The sequence below is a fragment of the Spermophilus citellus genome (genome assembly GCF_964194105.1).
Source record: "Spermophilus citellus genome assembly, chromosome: 10".
NCBI lineage: Eukaryota > Metazoa > Chordata > Mammalia > Rodentia > Sciuridae > Spermophilus > Spermophilus citellus.
This window is the reverse complement of record NC_138197.1, coordinates 28,653,401-28,670,736: the sequence shown is the minus strand read 5'-3', so window position 1 is coordinate 28,670,736 and position 17,336 is coordinate 28,653,401. Positions and strand designations below refer to the sequence as shown.

At 47.5% G+C, this 17,336-nt stretch overlaps 1 protein-coding gene across 1 annotated transcript in view; it reads left to right on the top strand.

Moving 5' to 3' along the window:
• The window catches only part of CRACR2A (calcium release activated channel regulator 2A), a 215,298-nt gene extending 202,490 nt beyond the window's left edge, over positions 1–12,808 (top strand). The window contains exons 16-19 of the mRNA XM_081310360.1: positions 2,720–2,821; positions 5,058–5,134; positions 6,596–6,641; positions 7,729–12,808. Of these exons, the coding sequence (XP_081166486.1) occupies positions 2,720–2,821; positions 5,058–5,134; positions 6,596–6,641; positions 7,729–7,794 (291 nt within the window). The 3' untranslated portion in view covers positions 7,795–12,808. The remainder of the gene's footprint in view (positions 1–2,719; positions 2,822–5,057; positions 5,135–6,595; positions 6,642–7,728) is intronic.
• Positions 12,809–17,336: the final 4,528 nt, after the last annotated feature.

The following is a 17,336-nucleotide window of genomic DNA, read 5'->3' as shown; positions in this document are numbered from 1 at the left end:
CTCTCTGGCCTTATGTGTGTTCTCACTTATTTTCGCCATTTCTTTAGAGATGGACTGACTTCTCCTCTATCAGTGGCAGGCCATAGCCACCAGAGGGAAGGAAGTGACTTGTCCAGAGCGCTTGCATAAGAGGAACAATGCAGAGAACAGAAACCACAGCTTCAGCTGGGTGCTGTGCTTCTTTTTCTGTTCCTTCTAAACTCTTATTTTTATATCTAGGAATTGCTTTTTTAAAAAAGAAGAAGGAGGCTGCCCCCTTTTTTCCCACAAGAGACAGCACTGCTGTTCATAATGCATAGGGCCCAGAATTTGGGCTTATGATTTGTGCCCTACATTGTCCCTTTTGGTCATTCAGTCTCCCCTTTGCAAGTGAGGAAACTGCAGCCATCGTGCGTGCCAAGTAATAACAAAAATGCAGGTTAGAATTCTACCCTGTGATTTTCAGTCTGATGCTCATCTTTTTAGAGAGTTTCCATGTCAAGAAACCCCACAAGCCTTAGTCATTCCTCACACACAAATCTACAAATATATCTTTCTCATGTGCTCTAAACAGCAAGCCTTTTGGCCCAGTTCCCTGTTTCCTCCTCTTTTCTTCCTTTTCAGTAAAAAACTCTTCACATAAGTATGCAGTCTCACGTACAGTTGGAGAATGGGGAGTATTCCCATTAACTAAAACTCTGGCTAATAGGGAGCCATCAAGTCTATATGCCATGAGTGTGTTACTCACTTTCAGATAATTGGAAGATGATACAATCTACTTGACATATCAACAACAGTGCACATAATCAAATTAATTAATTTATTTAGATTCTGGGGATTGAATCCAGGGATGCTTGATCACTAAGCTGTATCCTCAATACTTTTTTAAAATTTTCCGTTCTGAAACAGAGTCACACTAAGTTGCTTAGGCCTTGCTAAGTTGCCGAGGCTGGCCTCCCTCTTGCGATCCTCCCGCCTCAGACTCCCAGATCCCTGGGATTACAGACATGTGCCACCATGCCCAGCTTAATTTATTTTTGATGAATCAGAAGACACTGTAAGATCTTGAAGTGCCTTTGAGTCATCATTGTGCACATTAATTACCATCCTACCAATGGATGCCATTTTTAGAGAGTTCTATTTAGTAAGACACTAAGAGGCAGAGAGTTCATTGGAAGTAAGAATCTAGACAGAAAGGTGAGAGAATTGTGGAGCCATGTACTGAATAGTCCCCACAACTCAGTGACTTCATTGTCGAATGTTCTTCTGGTTTCTGTGAGCCTAATGTTCTCATTTAGTAAATGATAATTTTTTTCTCTCCTACTGCTGAACTGCAATAAAAACAAATGTACAGATTAAGGAAACATTGAGGCTTTAATTTGAAAGGTAATTGCATTTAAACTTAAAATAAGTATGCCTTTCAGATGGACTTTAGACATCTATTTGAAATGCAGCAGTAAAGTAGCTAAAGTATTAGCAAAACTGTAACTGCTTATAAGCTTCTGTTATCCTGTGGCCCCCTGTGTTTAGTAAAACATTTAGCTACGATGAATAACTATTCGTTACTAAATTATGATTAAAAGCCTCTAATTAAATATTTCACAAAGTAAAAATAACAACCTTCTTAAATGTGAACATTACCATATTTCCTCGATGAATAGCTATAAGTCCTGGGGCCTTTGTTCTCATGCAGTATCCCCTCTCAAGGAAGGGCAGAGACCCCAGGAAGCAGGCCCCTGGCTGATGTGCCACAGTCAGTGCAGGAGTAAATAGAATCAACACCTTGAATGAACCCAAGAAGTGCCACTGAGGGGCGGCTTGGTGGTGCGGTGCCAGCCCTGAGTTCCATCGCCAGCATCAGCTGCTGTAGCCACATGGTTCTTTCTGGTGCAGAACTTTCTTTAGAACCACAGCACCCAGTGACATAGATCTGTAGTGCCCACCTCCAGTTAGGCACATGGCAGTCATTTTCGGAGCTCTGTGGGCCCCATACAGTGAGTCAGATTTGGATCCAACCCTCAGGGAGTTTAGGTATCAATAAGGTCTCTGGACATAACCACTTTTATTTTTCGGCACCAGGGATGGAACACAGGGGCACTTAATCACTGAGCCACATTCCCAGCCCTTTTTTATATTTTATTTAGAGACAGGGTCTCACCGAGTTGCTTAGTGCCTCACTAAGTTGTTGAGGCTGGATTTGAACTTGCAATCTTCCTGCTTCAGCCTCCTGAGGCACTCGGACTACAGGCATGCATCAACACATCCGGCTGGACATACCACTTCTAGTCAAAGCGGCCTGAAAAGCAGACCCAAACCATGTTGATTAATTGCCTTGATCCATTTTGGCTCCTTAGACCAAGTTTGGTCACTTAGGAATGCCCTCGAGATGAGCCCTGGAAAGAACCTGCCGGCCATTCTTGTCAACACTCCCCTTGTCCTGCTGCCTCCCCTCAGCACACCTGGGAGCCCGCAGGCTCTGTTCAGATCCAGGGAGAGTGGTGAAAGGAGAGCAGGCATCACAAAGAGACCAATAGGCAGGTCCAGGCTTCTTGCAGAAGCCTGGTGAACTGAGGCTATCAGACAAGATGGCCCTTCTCTCAGGTCTTGGTCACAGTTGTGGCAGCTCTCAAACCAGGGCACTCTCAAACCACATTGGCTCTTTCCAATCAGCACTGAAAGCCTGCCCACCTGGGCTCTCCTATGGATGCTTCTCTCAGCTGAGGAGTTCTCTGTTCTGTAGGAAGCTGTGGGAGACCATGTTCCCATTCTTCTGCTGGGCAATAAACTTGACAACGAGAAGGAGCGAGAAGTCCCCCGAGGCCTCGGAGAGCAGCTTGCCAAGGTAAGAACCAGCATTACCATCTCTCAGACTCCAAGAACCCAAGAGCCTTGGTGGGAACTTCTGGAAGTCCCTTGAGAAGGAAGCAAGATGAATGTCTCAGCATCACGGGAATAGCCTGACTTCTGTGCATTGAGCATTTTCCATAGAAAGACACATATCATCAGAAGGAGTTGGCTGAGGACCACTGGGCATGGGCAAATATCCTAAATCCCAATCCTTGGAATGTAGAATCATGAATTATGTAACGATAGTGAGGTCACTTATTTCAATCCCCCCTGAGGCTTGAACCCCATCATCTGTGTCACTTCTTGATTACTCTCAAAGATGAAAAATTCTATCTATCTGCAGGGCAGTTTGCTCATGAGTCCTCCTTTCTGTCAAGATGGAGCCTCAAGATTAATTCAGGGCAGGCATTGGAAAGTCCGCAATCAGCATCCGCCCCCTGGCCCAAGAATGGGACCAGCAGGGCCTAATGGAAACCAGGCCATGAGGCAGTGCTTGCTTGTTGCTGGGCGTCTCTTTGGCCTCCGTTTGGTTTTCATGGAGCTGTGTATCTGGGAGGATACACATGCATACTGGCCAACCCTGAGATTTGACAGTGCTTTGTGCACTTGGCCTGAACAGGAAGTCATGAGCTCAGAGCCTGGGAAAGGAGCGCAGGGAGTAAGACCCAAGAAGAAAGGATGGAGACCAGGCTGGCAGGTGACTAGGTGAAGGGTCACCATGTGGTTACATGTCTACAATTCTGAAATCCAAAGCACTCTGAAGATACAAAGTTTCCTTAATGTTTCATCTGGCAGGAAAATCTGACTAGAACTGACATGGGGCTTTACCTCACTTTGAATGAATGAATATTCAAATGTCTCACTGAAGAAATGCTAATTTATTTGATTATAGAGTACAGTCCTAGATCTCCTGAGGGCATTTTATAATATATAGTATATACATGCATTACCTTTCAAAATTCAAAAAATTCTGATTCCCAAAATATAGCTAGATCTAAAGATTTTGGTTAAGAACCTGCAGACCTATGTTATTATTATTCCATTTTCTTTTCTTCTTTTCTCTTTTTGATATGTTAAAAAAAAAGCAGTGAGACAGGAGTTGAGTGATTCATTCAAATTATCACACAACTCATCAGTGGTGGGATTGGCACTTGGAGCTGGAAGGCAAATCATGCCTTCCAATAATAGGTCCTATGCACTTCTTCTCCCATTCCCACCCCCACTTTTAAAGTCTCTACTCTTTGATAGACTGACCCAGAGTCAGGGTCTGATAGAAGTGTGGACAGGGAGAGATAAGTCTGTGGACACACCATCCCAAACACACCGATCTCCCTGGTGTTGGAAGCTAAGCGGTCTAATTAGTGCTTGGATGGGAGACAGGGAGAGATGAAGCTGGGTGTAGCGGGCAGAGGATGGATCTGAGCCTGGGGAGGGGAATGGGAAAGCTGACTGCAAGCCAACTGCAACCACAGAAGCTTCCTCGCTCAACCTATCTGGATCCCCACAAGTATGAGCGTCCAAAGAAAGAGCATCTAAAAGCCAGAGCCCAATGCCATCAGCATTATAATGAAGCAAGCACTCTTAGTGCAAATGAGAACTGGAGTCTGGTGAGCCTTGGCCAAGGGCCCCCCATGCATACAGCACAGACTGATGAGGAGATGGACAATTGTCCTGTGCCCAGTGCTGACAGCCTGAGCAGCCAGAATATTAATTTCCTGGTATAGAGGAGAACTCAGACTTGGAGTGCCTCATGATGTCTGCCTAAGGTCCACGGAACACCAGCATCCTGGGCAAAGCATGCTACTGGGAGCTCTGCCATTTACTAAATGTGTGACCTGGGCAAGCCACCTGCCAGGGCCTCTCAGCCTCGGTTTCCCTTCCTGGAAAGTGAGAAGCATGGTGCCTGCCCTGGCCTTTGTGCCTCTGCCTGGGCCCCAGGGCTGGTGTGAACATGAAATGAGCACATCCAGTCTTGAGAGTGATTCAAGAAAGTCTAAAGTCCTAAGCAGCACACAGCTTTGTTGTTTTACAATTGTAATGGCTCACCCCAGAGAAACTCGTAGAACTTGCATCAGGCAGGGAGCCTGGGAGCCAGAAACCAACCACATTGGTGTGAAAAGGGGTATGAAGAGTTGAAGGGTCTGCAGGAGGAGATGAGGGTGGTAGACAGAAGCAGACACCTCTCACAGTTAACTCTTACTCCCCCAATTCTCTCTGTTTTGTGATTCTAGGAAAATAATCTGATCTTCTATGAATGCAGCGCCCATTCTGGTCACAATACCAAGGAGTCCCTGCTCCATCTAGCCAGGTAGGAAGACAGCAGGTGGAGGAATCCTCTGACCAACCTGTGCCAGGCCTGATGGGGGCCTGTGTTCACCTCCACCCAAACCATACCCCTGGGCCCTCCCTCTGTGTGGGCTCCAGTGCTCTGAGTTCAGGCTGCGGGGACCACCACCTTTGTGTGGGATTTCAGCCATCAGATGCAGCCTTCTGAAGCACAGTAATGAAGAGAAAGGAAGCATCCCTGCCTGTCACCCCCACTGCAGTCTTCTTCTGAGTCTTAAAGGCTGCTTTTTTGCAGAGATTCTTTTTTAAATGCAAATGCTTTTGGGGAAGGTCATATTAGTGGTCCCTCAGGACTGGCTAATATCAAAGCAGGGATTAGTTGGTAGCCAGCTGGGAACAAGCCTGGGTTATAATAGGAGTTCCTGGGGTGGAGGGGGAGGAACCAGAGAGAGGCAGGGCTGTGATGGAGACTCAGTCAGAGGTACCCACAGTCATGGTGCTAAAAGGACCAGTCACATAGAAAGATTTGTTCCTTAAGACCCTGCCTACGCCAAATATTTAGAAAACAAAACCACACTGGGAGCCATTGTCAATATGTAGGCATCCATTCATTCATCTCTCCATCTAGGCATTCATTCCATTCCATCCATCCACCTATCCACCCAATAAATACTTAATAGTGCTCCTGTCACACTCAGCCCTCATGCTGGGGCATTTGAAATATTTGAATTTGAGTAATTAAGAACCCAGAGCAACTCTTCCATGCATTGGAGGTATTATAGATATGGTACGTACTCTGGGGAAAGTTCTAGAATTTCCTCTGCCTCTGACTTCCTGGGTAAGGCTCTCCAAGCTTTGTTGGTAATGTAGGAACATCAATTACCCTCTCACAGGTTGTTGTGAGAATCAAAGGAGATGTAGAAGATGAAAGTATTTTGAGAGCATAAAACAGGGATAAGATGCTTACCATTATTTTTAATCCCTCACCTCCTACATTTCATCTGGAGCTGTGGCCACATGGTGCAGCCCTTCTGTAGAGTTAACAACCAATAAATCTATTTTCTGAGCCCCAACAGTGTGCCAATCACGGTGATAGGCTGTGGAGACACAGAGGTAAAGGCCAAAGCTCTGCCTTGAAGCAGCTCATACTTCAGTGAGGGATATGGCCAAAAGCATTATGACTCTGGGTGATGGGGTTCCAAGAGAAAAGGCTCAGAGTCAAATCAAGTGAGAGTCAAGAGGGACTTTTAGAAAAGTGTTTTGAAAGAATATGTATTGATTAAACCCTTTGGCTTTACAATTAGAGTCACACTCCTGTCCTACCCACAGGAGACTTAAACACGTTATCTGATTCTCTGGTGAAGTGGGGTGCTCTCTAAATTACTCCAAAGATCTGTATCCTATAAGGGTGCCTAGTCCATGCAGCCAGCCCCCAAACTTAGCAGCTTTTCTGCCACTGACACTGTTTCTTGCCTTCTCCCAGGTTCCTCAAGGAACATGAAGACACAGTAAGGATGGACACCATTCAGGTTGGTCGCCCTGCCAAGAAGAAATCCTGCTGTGGCGGATAGCAGGGACTATTTTCAAGGACTAGTCCCACAGAGCCTAAGATGTCAGGGCTACCCCAATCCTGCAAATGGGCTGCTGTGTGGCACCACCTGGCCAGGCCCGTGCAGAGCTATGTCTTTGTCCTAACTTGCCTCCCCCAAAGGAAGGAGACACATGTGATCAGGAATGATACTCTTAGAGCATTGTGGAGTCTATGCTCTGCTTTCTCTGCTAGACCCCAAATGCCTATAAATTTTTATTGTGTTTTGTTTTCCTCCAGCCTGCTTTCCTGGGGGAAAGAAACACAAGGGCTTTTTCCAGAAAAGCCACGATATGCCTTCTCCACCTCCCATCTCCTCCCCTTGTCCTTAGGAGCCTCTGTACTACAGTTGCCATGGCAACCATGCAGGGCAGACTTGCAGCTTCCTGTGGGCCAACATGGACCACTTGGGCAAGGCCAGGGTGTCTTGTCTTGCTTTGGACCCTATTCTCCAGAGGTCAAAGTAATGTTCTCGATGTGTACTTCATGGACTTCTAGGGCCCTGAGTTGCTGAGAGAAGCAAACCAGGAACCTATATTCTAAGCTGCCCCTCCAGCCCCAGCCCAGGGGCTCTGCTCTTTCCCTAATCCCAAACTTTGGAGCCTCTCAGTGGTCACAGTGCCCGCTGGCTCTACCCTCTTGAGCTCTCTGGAGCAGTGCCTCACAAAGAATCCACAGCCTTTCCTGCCACAGCTACCCTCGCCACCAACCCTGACTCCAGGGTAGACTGTGGGTGAAAAATTCTTGCCTGGAGTTAGGGAGTGGACTTATTTCCTACTTAACTTTGAATAAGAGATGAAAAGAACCAAGGGGAAAACCATCTGCTGCCGAAAAAAGCAACCATTTCTGGAGGGTATGAATAAGGTCTATATAGCTATATAAAAGTCATTTGCTAAATGTTTCTCAAAATAGCTCTTCGAAAAGCCATACATGATGATTAACAGGGTAGATTGGCAGGCCGGCAGTGAGGCCCAACACTAGGTCCATAGTTACCGGCTTCATTATATTTTATTTTCCTTTATTCCAAGGGACTGCATGGCTGTGATGTTGACATTTTGCTGGTGTTTGAGAAGCAAACCGAGTGTAGCTGGTAGCTTCGCCACAGGGCACTTGGACTGCAGGAACAATCAGGGCCCCTGTGGGGTTCCTTCGGCTGGGTGGCAGTGTATTCCCAGACGCTAGCCAGGTTCCAGCATCATTGGCTGGCTGCCGGGGTGCTGGCAAGGACATTTTTGCCCTGGGTGGCTGATTATATAAAAAGGTCACAAAGATCATGGCCAGTTATAAGTTCAGGGCTGCAGACTCAGGTCCTAGAGGAAAGTGGGTGGAACATACTCAAGGGGAGCACACTGAGACAGAGGGCAGAAGGTGTCCACAGGCCTCCACGAAGATGGTTGAAGACACCCCCACACAGCCAAATGGACAGGGGAGAAGCCACTAACTGGAGTTCCCAAGGATGTTGCTCCAGCCTCCTCCCCAGGCCCCAAACACTCAGAGCCCCTGTAGGTCTCCGGCAAGTGCCTCTTTGCAGTCTTCTCTCTCACTGCTGCACCACTTGTAGGGTGAGCCCATAGGGGTGCCAAACAATATCCAAGCCTGAGCTCCTGAAAATGCTCTGTAATCTTAGCAAGCTAGCTTCCTCCCTGGGCCCCCGCCTCTTCTAGAAAATGGAGGGAGGGGCTACTTGATGCTCCAGAGCTTCCTGCTCAGATGCGTACAGTGGCATATTCACTTTCCTTCATCAGTGTCCCCAGACCTCATCTGAAGAACTCACAGGAAACTCCTTTCCTAAGGGAAGGGCGGTGGTGGCAGCCTCATAAGTGGACTTTGGCAGGAAAGGGGGATTGTGGGACACCCAGAGGTGGCCCTCAATACCTCTGTGTATGGGGCTGGGCAGTAGAAGGTGGTGATGGTCATGGAGAGAGAAAATCAGGAGGAGGAGCAGGTTACCCCTGGGACTCCCTAAGCCCACAGATGCCTTTATTCCAGGTCCCTTGTCCCTTTCCAGGTTACATTTTTCCCATACAGAGGAGGGTGTGAGCACACTGGTGCCAGGCCTTCTGGCCTGTGGGGTAGCTCCCATGATTCTTCACAGGTCCAGGCAGAGAAGCAGGAGCAGGGACACCTTTGCTGCTCCCTTCTCCAGCCTCACTGTAAAAGAGAACAGAAGAGGGGGCAGCAGGGGACTCGGTGTAATACCTTGTCCCCTGCTCACAACCTCCCCTCCTCCCATTCCTTTTAAGCTATCATGTGGGTCAGAGATACCCACATGGTGTCACCCACTGACAGACTACTCAGAAGAACCTTCTGGCTCCAACCCCTTTGGTAGTGACCTTGACCTGAACCCAGTTTTCTCATTCACTCGTAGATTGGAGGTTTCAATGTCTACCTCACGGGGATATTTCAAATGCTTAAGGGGGTAATGGAGGTGAAGTCTTTAGCACAGTACCGAGTGGGTCTTAATAAGCCGGGTCAATTTGGGTTGTCAACATTGACTCACTACCTAGCCTGTTGCCTTGTTTCAGTTTTAAATTTGGATCCAGCTAACAATTACCAAGCACCTACCCTGAACTGAGCCCTTTTACAAACACTACCTCAGTGAGTGTCTCTGCCCAGCCCATTCCCTAGGTTTTGAGCTCAGAGCTGGCTTTGTCTCATGGCCTTGCTGTCCCTTGCTCTTGTTTGTTCTCTGCCTAGCAGAGCCTGATGCATGATTTCAGCCCCAATCTATGGTTCTCTCCCTCTGGAGAGTTTTTTGTCTTCATTTCTTCAAATATTCTTTCTACCTCTTTCTCCTTCTCCTTTCCTTCTGGAACTTTTATGTACATAATTGGCACTCTTGATGGTGTCCCTCAGGTTTCTGAGACTCTGTTCTTCCTTTTTCTTTGTGTCCCTCAGAGTGGCTGGCTAATCACAGTTAACCTATTTTCAAGTTTATTTATTCTTCCTTCTACCTAATCAAATAGGAATTTTATGCACATTTTAGTGCATTTTTCATTTCCTTTATTGGATTTTTCAACTCCAGAGTTTCTATTTGGTACCATATCATAATCGTTCTGTCTTTATCGATCTTCTCTACTTAGTAAGACATTATTCTCATCCTTTCCTCTCATTCTTTGGACATGTCTTACTTTAGGTATTTAAACATACTTTAGTTTATATTTAAAATCTCAAATCTTCCCTGGGCACAAATCAAGTTCTACTCACCATTCCCTGCTTCCTTTCTCACATTCTATAAAACACAACTGGGATCTGGTTCCATTGCTTAACTCCACTTCTGACCACCTCCCCTAAGTCTCTTCTTTCTTCTGAATTGAAGAAGGGAAGAGGGCCTTGAGACCTGAGAGACCCTCCCTTCTACCTGAGCTTCTAGATGCCCTGCTGCCCTGCTGGAGGCGAGCTGCCCAGGGAGGTGCTCAGTCCCTTGGGGAAGTCAGGGGAGGACAGACATCCTCAGGCAGGACTCCCTGTGCTGGCAAGAGCACCCTGCAAAGCTCTGCTCAGAAGCGATGGGTGTGGGAAGACAGCACACCAGATCTGAAGCTTGAAATGAAAAGGCAGTTTACTTCAACATAAATAAAAATTACAGTCCACAAGCATAAAAGTCCCAAGACCTATGTGGTATGTTCCTGCAGGTTGGAATTAAAGCCTCAACTTGGCTTCAGGGGCTGGCCCGGGAAGTACTGCCACCTCTCCTCCTTTCACCCAAGAATCAGAAAGAGGCTAAACAAATTCAGTCAAAAGCCACAGGTCTTTCTTTATGGGTTATTCCTCCCTCCTTATAGAGAGGGGTGATCGGCAGGATGCAAGCACTTTCGGAACGTCCAACACCCATTCCTACCTCTGTTGGTGTTTCTATTAATAGACCTATTAGTTACCAGCAATCGCAATAACGAAGAACATCATAACTCTACCTTTCACCCAATTCAGCGGAGCCAATTTAATCAAAGTGCCCTACTTAGGAGAACAGTGCTAGAAATGATGGGGGTTGGGAAACCATATGGTGCTTGGCAGACAACTGAAATCAATGTGGAAACTGAGGAGCACAGGCGAGGCTGTGTCATTTATCACTCTGGGGCCAGGGCTGAGTCAGGTCCAAGCACTGACCCTTGTTCCAAATTGGGACTTCATCAAGGCTTTGGCTAGGATTCAAAATTGGTACTTAGAGACCCTTGTCATAGCACCAGGAGACTTGTCTTCCTACAAATGAGGACTCCTAGGACCAATAATGCCTATACTATCATAATGAATTATGGCTGGATCTATCTGACCTATAAAAATAAATACTGCTCATAAAAACACTGCACCACTAAGCAAAAATGTCTGAAGAATGCAGAGAGAATGGGATTGCATTCTTTTAAAACTTGGGAACAAGAATTGAAACATGTGGATATGGAACTCAGCAGGATTTGAGAAAGGTAGGGGTGGAAGTGGGATTCACTGAGCAGGTGTAGCACGGCATCAAAGGAAGAGCATTGGGTGTGGTCCAACAACAGGTGCACGGGCTCCCAACCCCTTTGTAACTAGTGGCTAGTTGTGCCACTCTGCAGAATGGTTATGCAGACATGCTGCCTACAAGGCTCTAAAGAGCAAAAGAATGGACTAGGAACTGGATCCAATTACGTAGGGCAGGAACATTCATCTCTGAGCCTCACATTTGGTCCAGTGTCTAGCAAACTGTGTTTGCCTGACAGGAGTTGAGAGCAGAGCATCATTTCTTTAGAACAAGGTCGTCACCCCATCCCACCCCCAAAGGCTGGAGCTGCTTCACTGGAACTCCAGGGTCTCCAAAACTGGACAACTGAGTCTCTGTGGCTTGGGCAGACCAATCAAGTTTTGCCTCCCTGGTTCAAATGAGGTGCTGTCTCTGCTTTTTGCAAGAACATCCTGGGGAGCATTCCAGCTGCTGCGATTCAATTGCCTTCAGTGTGATGCCCGTCAAAGCACCCTCTCTCACCCCCCTGCAGTCTCCCCAGCTGCTGCCAGTGGCAATATATTATCTTCAGGCAGCCAATGACTCAATTTAACTTGGATTCCATGCCTCTGTGCATACAAGATGCATCCCTTCCCAGTTCTCTTTCTTCCTGGTGTGGAGCCAGCTGTACGTACCCAATTGTGCCTCTCCCAAAAGCTTTCTCTAGCCTCTACAGAATAAGGACCTGCATACAAATTATGCAACCTTGGGCAAAACCTGGAACAGCTGGATGCTCTGAATCCACATCCACATCTGTAAAATAGTACTCTCTGCCCCCCCCCCCCAAGGTAGTGGGAAAGCAAATGAGAAGTCTAGGGAAAGAGCTTAATGGATGGAAAAGCTTTAAACAACATCATCACTTGCTCCCCCACCCAACCCTGCACCCTATGCAAGAGACCAAAGCCCAACAAAGTGGGATAGACAGAATGTTCCCTGTAACTTGGAGAAGCTTCGGTCACGGGTCAAAGAACTTCCCATTTCTCTTTGAAAGGAGAATAAGTAAAATTTGCATTCTTTAAAACTAGACACTTTCGTGTAAGTACACTTTGTTTCTTTCTACCATGCTTTTTTGGGGCACCAGGAATGGAACCCAGGGAGCATAACCACTGAGCCATATCCCCAAGTCCCCAAACCCCTATGCCCTGCATTTTAAAAAATTTTGAGATGGGATCTCACTAAGTTGCTTATTAGGGCCTTGCTAAATTCCTGAGGCTGGCTTTGAATTTGTAATCTTCCTATCTCAGCCTCTCCCAAGTTATTGTGATTATAGGCGTGCACCATCCCACCCGTCTCTACCATGCATTAAAGTTGCATAGGGGCCAGGGTCACAGAATACAAGGTCTTGCTGGCAAGGTTCTGACTTTCATTTTTGTATATAGCAGGGCCTGGTACAGAAGAGACACTAGGTGGGTGAATGGATGAGTTTGCTTCCCAGGGCAGACTTTAGATAGTGCCTTCCTAAAGCACCCGCCTTTGTATATGTGGGTTATAAAGCACTTCACATCAGGGTGGTGGATACTTCTGGAGATGACTGGTGGTGGTGACTACACATGCAATATTGTGAATGTACTTAATGCCGTTGAATTGCACATTTTGATATAGTTAAAATTGTAGATTTTTATGTTCTGTATAGTTTACTACAATAAAAATTAAAAACAACAAAAAATGTTCACAAGCTTGTATGTTCCATGAAGAAAAGGAGTGACTCTTTTCTATCCCCAGCAACTGAAACCCTAAGCTGCTCTTGGTTGGTCTTGGGAAACATCAAGGGATGAGGGAGCTAGAAAGCAAGACGAGCGGTGGGTGGGGAGGCCTAGAAGCCCACCAGTTTAGATTAACAGCCGCTGCAACACCTGAGGGCATCCCCACAGGGACCTCCACCCAGCCCTCCTGGACTCTGCAGAGGGAGCCTCTGTGCTCCTGATACTTCCGCCCCCCACAGACTTCTCTTTGCAACTTTGCCACCATCATCTGTAGACGGACTCCCTGTTGGTGGGAACTCTGTCCTGCATGCCAACAGGAGCACTAGCCTGGCCTAGAGTAGCTAGTCAGAATGTTTTGAGTGACAACTCAAAAATGATGGAAGTCTTTGGTTGTTCTTGGAATTTTGTTGCATTGACTAGAGCAGGAAATACATTCATGAGCACTCCCATATATTTTGGTCTTGCATACATTTTCTTTATAATCATTTATGGTAAAGAAGGATTTAAGCAGAAGTGGGAACCTGAGTGCTCCATTCAAGGAGGAGGACCTGACTTTGGCATTAACCTTGTTCTGAGTGACTCATGGGGGCAGGACTAGAACCAGGGAAGGCCAGTTTATCCCAAAGGAGTTCATCTCAGCACTGTTGAGCATTGGACCAGGCTGCCTGCTAGGAAGTGAGCTCCCTGACACTTGGTTCTTAGGAATGCTGGGAAGAAAGGAGACACAATGAATGAGAAGGTCCCAGCCTCCACCTAGCCGTTCTGGAGATCCGAGTGAAGTGAAGGATGCAACCTCTCCCCCCATCGTCTGTCTTCTTTCCCTCCCGCTCTCTGTGGTCCCCAGTCATGGAGGGGATGGCACCTGGCCTGAAAGCCTAGCCCAGAGCGCTTCGTGCTCCACAGCTTCCCTGGCGTGGGCAGAGGTGCTGAGTCCTGCCGGAGCCCTGCCAGCTTCTCCATCGTGGCAAGTGAAATTACCAGCTTCACACTGTGGGGCTATTTAAATCAGCTTTTCATGTCTGATGGATTTAAAAATATGCTAGGAGTCCACATCTTACATCCAAGAAACACAAACAAGCAGATGAGGCTGGATTTTCCTTCTTCCACATGCCCTCCTGCCCTCTGTCCCCTTCCTCCCTCTCTCCTCCCCTGCCCTCTCCCCAAGCAGTTTCCATTCATGAGGCCCCTCTCCCCCGTCTCCCCATGCTGCCCCTTCTCTCAGTGACTTCTCTCAGTGGCTCTGCTCTGTGGGAACCGAGGAGGTTGCCCACTGCAGCATAAAGGAGGGGTTTTACCCCGGCCACTCCTCATCTGCCCTGCACCGTCTTTGGCACTGAATAGTGTGGGCACAGGAAGCAGGGGACTGACCTGCCTTCACCCAGCTCCCTCAGGTCCCAGGTGAGAAAGGAGACTGTGACCAGGGGGGAGGAGGGACTTGCCCAGAGTGCAAGATCAGCGGGCAACCAGTGTGGCTCCCGGCCCAAAGCTCTTGCCACCCACACCGACTCAACCCAGGCCTTCCAAAGTTTCCACTGAGTTCCCAGGAAGGGGGATGAGTGTCCCCCAAGCCACACAGGTGGAGCATTTCAACCCCACACTCTCTGTATTGCACCAGTGAGAGTTTCACAGTTCTTTGCACAGCAGAGTCCCCATTCTGTCCCCTCATCACAAAGGACAGTGTCCACCGGGAACCTTTCTGGGGCCTTGACCCACTTCCATTGACCTAACCCAATTTCTCTTGCTATAAATTAAGTCACATTTCCTTCAATCCCTAAGCGTCATCTTTGAAATTTGATGTGGCCCCACAGCACGTCCTCCATCTGTGGCAGGCAGCTGTTCCCTAGCTAGTGCCACTGGCCCTGAACTGTGTACACGGTGACCCCAGCCCGCCCAGCCCAGGCAAGGCTCCTGGCTGTAGTGCTCAACCTCGGTGCGTGTTCAAATCACCTGGGGAGCTTTCTTTCTTTCTCTCTCTCTTTTTTTTTTTTGCTAGTTTATTTTCATTTCTCTTACTTTTAACTGTTTTATTTATTTTATTATTAAAAAAAAAAGCCAATCCTTGCCACCTCTACCCCCCTCCACCAGAGATTCTGACTTAATTAAAAGTTGGAAGAGTTTTATTTTTAATTGTTTAACATTACTATCATTAGCAACAATGCTAGTGAAATGGAATAATAGTGAAAAACTCCGAAACGTGCAAATGATGCTGTGATTTTGGATCTGCTCTTTGATGCCACCGTGTCTTTGCCCAAGCCGTTCCCTGTGTCTGGAGGCTTTCAGAGAATTTCAGCAACTTGCCTATGCCATGCAGTGGGTCCATAGTAAAGCACATGGCTTGACAATGTCCCGAGGGTCCCCAGCCCTGCCCAGGCCTCTGACAGCAGATCAACCCTGATTGGTCACAAACAGGAGGAGGATGTGGGGCTCAGGGTCCTGGACACACATGCTCTGAGGAACCATGCTGGCTACCTGTTCCAATGTCAGCCCTGACACTGTTAGGAAAGCGGATTCTCAGAAAGGAGGCAGGAGCGTGGGAATCATAGGCTGCAAGCCTCAAGCCAAATTCAACTCCAATGTCTTCTCCACTACTTGGAGTTCTCCAGGCCATAGTCTCCTCCATGAATGTGAGTAACCAAAGCCAGCTGTGGCATACGGACTGAGAGGGAGGTCCACCCCCACAGCACGACTAGCAAGCAGCAGAGCTGAGACTTGTCTGGCCCTGGGACCCACAGGTGCAGGGCCATAGGTTCTGCATTTACACATGGCTCACTGCCCTCAGTGTCCCCCTACTGCCCTTCCCTCCCTGGGCCTCCTCTGAGTCTGGACAACTTCCCAATGGTCTCCCCTCACAAAGTCCTTAGCAGCCACATCTCCAGAGGCCTCCTCCATAGAAACTCCTTGGGGAGTGACACCTGAAAGAGAATCTAATCAGATGGGCAATTTTAGCAGAGACAAATTAACTCCATGTCTGAATAAGAGTCACCCAGCTCTGGCCAGCCAGCAGCCAGCATCCTTAATTCCCTGTCCTCTCTGTTATTAAAATGATCTTCCAAGAGATAACCCATCTCCATGGAGTCCAGACTAATAAACTGCAGTCAAGCCCTGGAGGAGCCTCGCAGCTTGACCCGTCCTCCCGTTTCCTCTAGCTCCCCCTTGGCCAAGCTCCTTGATGCCTTTCTACAACCCTGCCATAAATTTTCTTTGCTCTCTCAAACTTCATTTTTATCCCCACACCCCACTCCTTCCCACACCACCCCAACAAAAAGCCCAACAGCCATTCTACTCCCCTCCACTAAAAAGTTAGTGACAGAATCTTCTTGGAAAACTCTAGGATTATAAAAATAAAAGCTGTAAAACCAGAAAAATCACAGATTCCTCAAGTTGGGTGGGGAGCTGGAAATTGCTATTACTTTCGTGAATGAGAAAACTGAGGCCCAGAGATGGTGAGTGTCTTGCTCAAGGGCACACAGGAGGTTCCCAGTGAGAACTGAAGCAACTAGCAACTGACTAGAATGTCATGGCAACAGACTGTCATCTGTTCATACAGCAAATCTTTAGTGAACACCTGGGCTGGATCAGGGTCTGCAGCTGATACTGAAATACAACATAAATGAGACATCCTGCCTGCCCTCATGGAGGGGAGATGAACACAAAACCTGACGCTGATGCTGATCTGTGTAGGTACAGGCATCACCTAGAGGGCACAGGAGCCAGGCCATGGGCTCAGAAGGGGCTCAGTTCTGCAGCTCCAGGAAGTAGTAAAGCCTTTCAGATTAGCATATATATTATAACACTAATGTTACTAAATAATAGTAATACACAGCTATCACATGCACTGATTCTCACATCAGACTCACTTCTCACTTAATTCTCATCACAGTCCTATGGGGTTGACAATATGATTACCACCAGTTTACCAGAAAGGAAGTGGAGGCAGAGATAAATTATGACTTGTTCAAGGTTACACAGGCTTAAGTGGGGGAATCAGGCTTTGATTCCTCAGTCCTCCAGCTCCACTCTCCTAACCACTGTCCTGTCCTTCCTTTTATCTCAGGGACCTCTGGGTACTTCATGGAAGATGCCAGTTGGTACCTGGTACCTGATTCTGCACTCAACCTCTGGCCCTGAATTGCGTGACCTCAGGTCTCCACAATCCCTGGCCCTGCTGTGAATTCCCACAGCATCTCTAATCCAGGCATCTCCAAGGCCACCTTCAAAATTGTTTCCAGGCAACAGAGGGTCATGTGCGTTCTCTTTGGCCACATGAAACAAGCACTCTGCCCCACTGTGGGGAGAGTTTGGAGCTATTTCTCCCTTTCTCCCAGGGCTTGCCCAGAGCATCTGTTTGTTGTCATTTGGGGCTCTCATTCCAAGAACAGCGAGAGCCAACAGTTCTAAGCAGCCCCCATGTGCCACTCACCATGCAGGGCGCATCACTGTGCAACTTCATGTTATCTCA